The sequence below is a fragment of the Anoplolepis gracilipes genome, chromosome 6 (genome assembly GCF_047496725.1).
Source record: "Anoplolepis gracilipes chromosome 6, ASM4749672v1, whole genome shotgun sequence".
NCBI classification, from domain to species: Eukaryota; Metazoa; Arthropoda; class Insecta; order Hymenoptera; family Formicidae; genus Anoplolepis; species Anoplolepis gracilipes.
The window spans coordinates 1,199,647-1,210,565 of record NC_132975.1 but is presented as its reverse complement, the minus strand read 5'-3'; the positions used below and the strand labels follow the sequence as shown (position 1 = coordinate 1,210,565).

Genomic DNA, 10,919 nt, shown 5'->3' with positions numbered 1-10,919 from the left:
GGATAAATTTTTATATTCCGATTGTAAAATTTTGAGTTTATCCTTGCTCAGAAAAGACGCCAATTTGTCGAGACTTGTTGTGAGAAATTTATATGAATCTATGAAACGTAATTTAATGTGATTTCCCGGTTTGTTTTTCGTACCTTTAACATATTTTGTAAATGAAATATATTTTTCTTTTGTTATCGGAAGTAAATCGATTCCCCCTTCGAACGCTATGGCTATTTCCTCGATTATAAAGTGAGAATCATAACCAGATAAATTGTGAAATACTATTGGAATGCAAAAAGATTCTTTGTAATTTAGATTGCAATTTGAATGCGCGGGACCTCTGTACCGCCCGGTCAAATGACAATGATCGCGTACGCGCGTATCATCTTCTACGAATGGTTTCTCACATATATGACACTGAGTCGCACTTCGAAATTCTTTCCATTCATTTTGCGTTAAATTTACCATGGGGACATTGGTTGTTAAAATATTTTCTACATGTTGCGCCAAATTTTTAAGTTCGTCGGTGAACCATGCAACGCAATTGGCTTCGCGACGAGAATGATACGCGGATAACGAATTATCGTACGAGCAATGTACATAATAAGCCATACTAAATACTTGGTGATGTTGATAAAAATTTTCTTCTTCTTTTTTCACCAAAACGCACTCCAGGTCGGCGTACACGACGAAAGGTAGTCGCTCCTTCCTGTTGTAGTTGGTAAATGCGGGCCACTTATCCTTATCGCTCGGTAATCGGATAGCGCAGTCGTTCATCTTTCCACAGTCTACTGTATGTGATTGCAATTTCTCGACCGAGTGAAAATAGTGCATGCATCTGTAAAATAAAAGTTAAAATTTTTATATCCTTGTTTTAAATATTTTTAGACAGTTTTATTAAATATACATACCGATCGCAGATATATTTTTTAGTCTTGTGTTTGCTGAATTGCATACTAACAAGTCTAGATAGATTCTTGATCCATGCAAAATGTCCGATATCTTGCGCATCTTGCACGTAGAGCAAGTTGACGTGCTTGTCTCTCTTTTGCTCCGTAAGGTGAATAGGGACAATGTTTTCGTTTTCAAAACTGTACACGTTGATTGAAATGTCATTATAAATTTCAAATTTTTTAATTTGATTAAGAGTGACTGGAAACTCAATATCTTGGAGATTTAGTACTGTTGTATAATGCGGGTACGATGATTGTCGGTGTGCACATTTTTCAGCTGGATACAGAGCAGCCACTACCGCCCACGCAAAACATGCATTGTCTTTAGATTGCACGTTAACCACTGCTCGTTTCATTATTATCTTTCGCGATAATTGCACGTAACATCCGGCGCGCATAGGATTATATTTATTTATATTTACAGTCAAATTTAGTATACGCGATAATGCCCATCCGCTATCGCGTTCCTGAAATTCTTCGAGCGATGCAAGGATTGGCTCGACGACTCGCCGCTCATACCACTCGCGTAAATCGGATGTATGTAAGAGTTCACAGTTTCTCGTATTGATTGATTTATTGGCATGCTTATTGCCCGCCACAAACTCGCCGTTAAACACTGTATTCACTTTCACACTGTTATGTTTTTGCATAACGTCTCGCACGTGCTCGAGCACAATGTCACTCGCATCTTCCAAAAATTGACGAGGTTCGATGTGATTATAATTTATAACCGCACCAGTCAAGATGCGACTCTCAAACGCCGTATCAATCTCTCGCCATATGAGTCTCTCCGAGTTATTTTCACTACTATAATCACCACCACTGGGTATAAACTGTCTCTGCAATCGAGTTTTTGCACCCTCGAGTCGCGCAATTCTTGTCACCAAAGATTGTCTATTTCCGATTGAGAGTCGCGGACGCTTGACACGGCTGCGTTCTTCAAGCTCTTCGATAAACTCCTCGCAATGCTGCAGCCATCCAAAATATTCACCCAATGTGGTGACTTGGTGGGAACGCTCCAACAAGTCGCGTTCTTTCTGCTGCACGTTTTCCATTTTTTCTCTCTCTATTTTGGTGTGCAAACATAACACATATTACGCGACATTATTATATGTAATAAAATTTGACAGCTACTGCACCATCGCATATCCACCTCATCGGGCGATGTAACTTTATGTCTCCGTATTTCGTATATTAATCCGATGTCATCTCGAAAGGTGTCCATACACGAAGCACAGAGAGCTAGAGCACCACCCGTTGAATAATAAAAGTGTATGGCGCAAATCTTACGTTGATTTTGCGCACGGAGTTGTTCATTTTCTACTACGTTGTCGTCAAAATCGGTATTACTGCAATCACTAATATAATTACTATCGTCCGACAACGCATGCTCTTCGTCTGACGACTCGTCTATTATCGCTTCGAAATTAATATTTTCCATTTATTCACTATTCACTATTCACTGTCACTAACAATTCTAATGCCTGATAGTAACCACTCAATTTTTTTTTTCCACAGCTTCCTCTATGCCCTTTCAAATCGTACTATGGTTTGACGGGGCTCTCATTCTTCTTATATTTCGCCTAATGCTGTCTTAACACATCCTACCGAACGTCAACGCTTTTGCATCTATAAAACGTTCCGACATGTTCGTCGCAGCGTTGGCCAAAAATTTCTATTGTTTTCCCACGACTTTTATGGTTTCTAAAATGTCCCCCGGCTATAAATCAACCACAAAAATAAACACCTTGCAGTTGCAGTTCTTTCCCTAAAAATTTCGGAAGATGTTTCGCTCCAGTTTTATGGGAGATTTTCCGCGAGGGTGCAAAGCTGCCGAACGCCGGCGCTTAAAATCTCTTTTTTCCATAATATTCTAATGGTCATAAAATGAACATAAAAATTAGAAAAAAAAGAAAAAAAACACTTTTATGGTTTCTAAAATGTCCCCCGGCTATAAATCAACCACAAAAATAAACACCTTGCAGTTGCAGTTCTTTCCCTAAAAATTATGGAACATGTTTCGCTCCAGTTTCATGGGAGATTTTCCGCAAGGGTACAAAGCTGCCGAACGCCGGCGCTTAAAATCTCTTTTTTCCATAATATTCTAATGGTCATAAAATGAACATAAAAATTAGAAAAAAAAGAAAAAAAACACTTTTATGGTTTCTAAAATGTCCCCCGGCTATAAATCAACCACAAAAATAAACACCTTGCAGTTGCAGTTCTTTCCCTAAAAATTATGGAACATGTTTCGCTCCAGTTTCATGGGAGATTTTCCGCAAGGGTACAAAGCTGTCGAACGTCGGCGCTTAAAATCCTAATGATATAATGACCATAAAATGATCGTAAAACTAGAAAAAAAGTTTTACGACTTCTAAAATACCCCCGGCTATAAATCAACCACAAAGATAAACCTACTTTCGAACGTGTGTAGGACCCCCCCACCCCCCTTTCCCTAACATCAGACCCCTCGCGCCTCCCAGATACCCCCGCCCCCGCACCCCCCTCAGCGCCCCATGGCTTAGAATCCCCACTATAACACTACTTCTACTATTCTTGAATAATCAGGAATAACTCGCTCTACGTAATCTGTTAATTTTTCTACAAATACCTCTCCACGCGTTTCATTAACAAATAATTGCATATAGTATTTCTAATTCTGAATTTAAAATTATATCTTTATCTTTGTTTTCACTATCTTGAAATATGACAATTATTTATAGCTTATGCAAAGTAGAACACCATCTATTAACATAGCATTCCATACGCTCAATCTGTTATATTGGAGTTTTGCGTTAACAAAATTTACTTTGCTAAGAAGCTTATATGTTATAGGAAGATTCTAAGTATTGAATGGACTCTACTATTCTTGAATAATCAGGAATAACTCGCTCTACGTAATCTGTTAATTTTTCTACAAATACCTCTCCACGCGTTTCATTAACAAATAATTGCATATAGTATTTCTAATTCTGAATTTAAAATTATATCTTTATCTTTGTTTTCACTATCTTGAAATATGACAATTATTTATAGCTTATGCAAAGTAGAACACCATCTATTAACATAGCATTCCATACGCTCAATCTGTTATATTGAAGTTTTGTGTTAACAAAATTTACTTTGCTAAGAAGCTTATATGTTATAGGAAGATTCTAAGTATTGAATGGACTTTGCATTAAGTATGTGTACAATCGCAATTGTTTTCCTTTAAATAGGTTTGTACCGAAAATGTCGTAGGATAAGAGGTCCGGCTGTATATATTATGTGCTGATAGTCTTCGGGTATTCTCATTCTTCCTATTATTTTAAGTTTTGATCCATAAGTAATTTCATCTTTAAATTTTCCATCATTCGTTACTAAGACACATAGTAACCATCCGTAATAACTCCAATATAAAAATTGTTATTTGTTAGTTTTTCGAAAATCATTTTCATATAAGAAATCATTTCTGCGTAAATAAATTAAAATATTTTAATAATCAATTTGTATAATTAAATTAAAATTTATGTAATTAGATTTTTATAATAGCAAATTACCTATTATCATGCCATTTTTTGTTCTGGCATTGCACATTTCAGTTAATGAGACTTCCTCAATGTGCTTTGGAGTTTTATAAATTCCCAAAGGCACAACAATTGTACAATTTCATATGAGCAATTCAAACGGAAAAGACGCGTTATGTAGAAAGTCTTTTTTTAAAGGAATTTTAGGTACCACCTTTTGAAAAGTATAAACTTATAATTTTGTAAATTATTTTAATAATTATAATTGTTATATTATATGTATATTTTATATGTATATAAAAGCTTAAAGAGGAACTACAAATATTGAAAAATCGCAGAAAATTAGCAAAATTTAATAAATAACTTATTTTATTTCTTTGAAAAGAAAGATTTATGTGGATAATCTGTCAAAATGACATATTTTGAAATTTATGAATTTAACATTGTACAAAGAACTTTTAGCGATTTTCAAATATAAAATTAATAATTAACTTGTGTGTTAAAGTAAAGATTAAACATGTAGAATATAATTTAAAACGAATATAACATGATTAAATATAAATGTTTTACATATACGAGTTTTATCAGCTTGAAATATTATGAGCGACGTCTATCTTTTCAGTTTCGGTCCTGCGATATGGCCGACTTCTGACTCGTATGTTAGAAGTTAGTTATAGTTGAAATCATAAATATTATGTTATATTGAACTAACCAAACTTTTTGATAGTGACTGTACACGAAAATTTATAAAAATAAAAATTGTAATTCTACAAAGCAAATCTTTAATTTACAAATTTAGTATTAATTTTATATTTCAAAAAGCTAAATATGTTTTCCGCAATGTCATAAATTGAAATGTATTAAATGTATTAACTTTTGACATGGATGATTTTGTACAGTTCCTTCTTAATTATAAATTATTTATTAATATATTAAGTGGATTTGTATATAGTATGATTATATATATATATATATATACAGGGTGTCTCAGAATGACCGTATCACCTCTCGAGTGCAGGTAGAGCGGCTTAAATGGAATAGAAAAGTCCTGTACCATTTTGCAATTTTCGGAATAATTATTGAGAAATTAATTTACAAAGATCGGCAAATCCGGCGCGAGTATCAGGCCGCTGCAAAAAAGATGGCGAGAAAGACGGCCTACCACAAAAAAGATGGCGAGAAAGACGGCCCATCGCTAGGCCGGTCGTTAAATAATAATCGTTAATCTATTGTTCTTATCAACGCTTCTCGTCTATGCTCCTGGTAACCGCGAGGCAATGGCGCCTATTTACGCCGCGCGCGCTTAGCGACCGTCCTTAGGGTCGTAAATAATTTCTCAATAATTATTCTGAAAATCGCAAAATGGCACAGGACTTTTCTATTCCATTTAACCCGCTCTACCTGCACCCGAGAGGTGATACGATCATTTTGAGACACCCTCGATATATATATATATATATATATATATACATACACGGTGTTCCACATAGAAGTGGTCACCTCTTTTTATCATTTAAACTAAAATACAAATTATAACAAATATATATAAAATTTAATGGTTTGAAGTGAATTTTATTGTATGATGAGTGATTACAAAATTTATTTGCATTAAAGAACGGAAAGATATGCGTAACTTTTTTATAACGTAGATATTTTGATATAAGTTGTAGTGTTGTTTAAAAAGAATACAATGACATATCATTAAATATATAAATATTTTACGTATTATACGAGTTTTATCGGCTTGAAATATCATGGGCGACCTCTACTTTTTCAGTTTCGGACCTGCAATATAGCTAACTTCTAACATACGAGTCAGAAGTCGGCTATATCGCAGGACCGAAACTGAAAAGATAGACGTCGCTCATAATATTTCAAGCTGATAAAACTCGTATATGTAAAACATTTATATTTAATCATGTTGTATTCGTTTTAAATAGCATTACAACTTTTATTATTTAAAATATCTACATTATAAAAATATTATATTATGGTAAATTACAATAAAGAAGGTGGTTACTTTTAGGTGGGATACTCTGAATATATATATGTTTATATATAAATATTTTACCTGTTTTGTCTTTGTTATTAAAGCTGCATACTTGAAAGCCAAATCATTCCACGCAGTAACTTGAATGGTGACTTCACCATTACTTATGATAAAATTAAAATGATGCCATTTCTTTCCATTTTTTTCGGATGACTTTACTTGAAAAATCGAACTTACGTAACCTGTTATTTCACTATAATGAGAAAAATATATTTTATTAAAATAAATCTGAGTAAAATTAATATATTTAAATTAAATTGTATATGCGTGTTTGTGTGTACACTACCCGTTATTAATTCGTTCCAATCTTCTACCGAGTTTATATAAGATACGTAACATATCCTATATAAATTCCCTAGGGAAATGGAACAAATTAATGACAGATAGTGTACGTGAGTGATAAATCAAAGGACATTATTTTAAAATTTATTTAAGATTAAAATTTCAAGAACATTAGGTTGAATAATTCTGTATATATACAGGATGTTTTTAAATTATCGAATAATTTAATAATAGTAGATTCTATAACATTTCAATAACCAAAAAGTTTAATACAAAAATCTCAAGCTTATAATTTTTGAATGGAAAACGATATTTTATGAATGACATAGTTGTATGTGCGTGTGTGCGTACATGTGTTTATAGTTTTAAGGAGATAGGCCTATCTAGAAACTTTGAAAAAAAATCGACTTTTTTCGAGATTTTGATATTTTCTTGAAGTATAACATTGAGAAAAAATTTGCTGTAAATTTCAAGTCAATCCGAGCCAAATTGATAAAGTTGTAGATTAGTTTAAATATATTTATATAAAAAAAATATTTATATATTTTTCTTAATCACATTTTCGGTCGGTGACTACTAAAAACCTATTTGATCGATTTAATTGAAGTTATACAGGTTTATTTTAGAAATATAAATCTAGAACTCTATATGGAATTTCTATTTTTTTTTAAATATTGTTTTACATTTTTATACACAAAATACGGTAGGCCTACCTCCTTAATCGATTTTATAATGCACGTTCCTTTAAAACTAATATGTAATTATTAGTGAGATAAAAAATATACTTACAAAGTTGTATCGTCTTCAACAACGTCCTTCAAAATTTCTTTTTTTTGTAAATAATTCTGTAGTTGTAATTTCTGTTAATGTAGTGTTATCATTTTTAATGTCTTTTAAAATGTTTTCATGCGTAATTTGTTGTGAAGCCATTTTTACTCGTATGTTTTGTGAAAGCACGACTAATGAGTTCTGTAGGTTACCTTAACATGGATGTTTCTTTAAAAAAAAAAAAAAACTGATATAAAAAAAAGAAAGATAGAAACATTTGTTTTTTTTTAAAAAAAAACAATAGAAAGTTAAAACAAATAAATATTAATAAATTCTGAAGGATATATGTATGTACATTCAGCTACAAAAATACCTCAACATAAGTTATATACATATCAATATATTTATTTTTGCATACAAAGAGGAAAAATGTATATGTTTTTATATGTATGTGTGTTAAGGAAATTTATTAATATAAATATTTTTTTCTAGACTACAAATACTTTAACTATTTTTAAATTAAAAATAGATTAAAAATTTAACACTAAGTAAGAATAAAATATTAAAAAAAAAAAGAAAAATTGAAATAATTTTGTAAAAGAAAACATTTTTATATTTTACAAATATGTTACAAATTTACCTTGTAACTTCATGGAAAAATAAAACTAATATTTTTGATTTTAATTATTCCTGTAAATAAAATATTAAAATTAATAATTTAATTTTTATTTGAATAAAACTATATTAAATTGTGTATTTTTTACTTTGTATCAAAACTGTTTAATGAAAAAAAATTAAAAAAAATAGATTTAAAAAGTTAAAGTCAAATTTTCTATTAAACAAAATTTGAAAAAAATTTTAGATGCTTATTATGTGTTATAGATACATTAAGATTAACGTTAATTGTAAAAAATTAAATAATTTTATTAATAATTAATAAATATTTTTAGACTGCCAAATTTATGTAATATCAAAGTAAAATTAAATTTATAAGTTAGACTAGAGTAGATTAAAAGGATTTACTTTTTGTATGTCATCCTCGAGTTTTCTTTTTTTTGAAAAAAATACAGCTTTTGAAAGCTCTTCATCTGAGATAGTACCCGGAATCATCTTGATATCTGATAGATTTTCAATGAGCAAAAAATTTGGCATTCTGTCAGTTTTAAGAGTGCCAAATATTTGAAGTTTCGTTTTTACTTTGAACTTATAAAGAATATTACGATCTTTACATCGTACTTCAAATCTATATTTTCCAAATCTTACTGATGAAATGTATGTAGGTTCACCAAATGTAAAATCTTCCGTAAAATCGTATTTCAGAAAAGCTTCCAAAGTCACTATAATTATTTAGAATAAAAATTATAATTTAAGTTATACAATAACATCCAATTATTTTTATAAAAAGCTATTAAGGTTTTCAAATAAAATTAAATTAAATACACGTATATATGTATAGACCAATAATAGAATTGTAAAAAGAGCATACAAATATATATTTTAATAAAATAATATAATAATTATAATAGTGATTTTCTTCGAATGGATTCCATGTAGCTGATTAATGTTATTAGTTTTATATTAGTTTTTAATTAATTAATTCTCTAAAAATAATCGTAAAAAAATTAAAACATTTAAGAGAAGATTTTAATTTTTTGTTTTATTTTTTAAAATTTTGTTTAATATATATATGTATATGTATATTTATTAGTATGTTCTTATAACAGCGTTTTTTTAACTTTATTGTTAGCCTGTATATATGTGTGTGTGAGCGCGTGCGTGCGAGTGCGTGTGCGTGCGTGTGTGTTTAAAGAATTAATTTTTGTTAAAAATGTGTCAAACTAAATTTCACATATATGCTATCCAACAATAATTTGTTCTGTTCTCTCACCTTGCTAAGAGAACGAAAACATTGTCGGACAATATACATAATACATTTGTTTAAATAAAATAAAAATTATGATTACCGTATTTTGTTGTAGAATTTAAAACATTTTCAATGTTAATAAGTGTATAATTTATTTCTTCTAAATTTCGCATCTTGCCAATAACATTGACAATTGTGTAATCCTTAATTGTTAAGTCCATTTTTACATTTCCCAAACTTGTGGGATAACGATTCGGAGAAAAAGCTCTAGATATATGTAGTACCTGTTATAATAAAAAATATAATGATCCTTTTTATAAAATATTATTTATTAAAAAAACAATATTTTTCGTATAATTTAATTAAAAGTAATTAAATATTTTTTATTACTAAAATTAAATGATTTAAAAAAATTTGTTTTAATTAAAAAATTAATATTTTTTTGTTTTAATTAAAAAATTGTTTCTTTTACATTTGTGTATATAAATTATATATTTTAAAATGTTTAAAATTTAAATTAGTATATTAATTTATTGTAAATATTTATGATATAGAATATGATTTTAATTTTTAGATAAACTTACAAATGACGTTTGGAAATTATGTAGTACTCTGTTTATATTATTGTCCCATATGATAATTTGTACTTTCCAATCAATGTTATTTGTCAGTATTACTCGGCAGCGTTCAACATCATTTTTAGTTTTAATAGTAATTTTTCCATCAACTCGATCCACCATACCAATGAAACATTATAAAGTAATTGATCAATTTGAGCATAAGCTTTTTTTATTCCAGTGAGTCATCCAAATCGTCGTATGTAATCTTCGGACATTGCAACTTGAAATTCATCCCCATAATTCTTTTGGATGCAATGGTTGGCAATGCATTAATATTCGAACAAAAAGTGACCTAAGTAGTTTTGGTATCATCCATATAGAAGCTTCGCTTATTGCACGTTTCCATTCATCTTCAATTAAACCCAAAGTCAAACATGCAGAAGTAAATGTTTGATGCAATACACCATTGACTATTTTTAAATCATTATAACTTGTTGCTCCTTTAATATTCAATAAAAGAATACGTAAATGAAATAATTCAATTTCAGTTGGACTAACTGAGTACATGCGTCCGATGCAATTAAATTGACACTGACGTTTCGCAATTTCCAGAAATGGAATAAATAAAGATAAAATATGAAGAAGAAGATACGGAACAATTACAAAAAGAAGCTTTATGCGGTCAGCAACAGTACAGTCAGTTAAATTATGGTCAAAAAAATTTTGTTGATTATGTTTTAACTCTTTTGAAGAAAACTGATAGTCAACAGAAAAAATGCTTATACATTGACGATGCAGGAAGTTCAGGTAAAACTTTCGTTTACACAACATTATCTTACATTATATGGAATATTGATTCATTTGTATATTCCAATAACTTATCCAATTTTTTATATACATCATCATTTAATTAATGTAGGGTGTTTGCAATTTAAAAATTATTAA

At 29.9% G+C, this 10,919-nt stretch overlaps 1 protein-coding gene across 1 annotated transcript; it reads right to left on the bottom strand.

Moving 5' to 3' along the window:
- Window positions 1-865: 865 nt before the first annotated feature.
- LOC140667063 (uncharacterized) lies at window positions 866-2,636 on the bottom strand. Its single transcript, XM_072894731.1, has one exon. The coding sequence runs from the start codon at window positions 1,997-1,999 to the stop codon at window positions 866-868; it is 1,134 nt and encodes a 377-aa protein (XP_072750832.1). The 5' UTR covers window positions 2,000-2,636.
- Window positions 2,637-10,919: the final 8,283 nt, after the last annotated feature.

What these genes read in the sequence shown, in the direction of transcription:
- LOC140667063 (XM_072894731.1), bottom strand. Translation starts at nt 1,999, where the DNA reads ATGGAAAACGTGCAGCAGAAAGAACGCGACTTGTTGGAGCGTTCCCAC.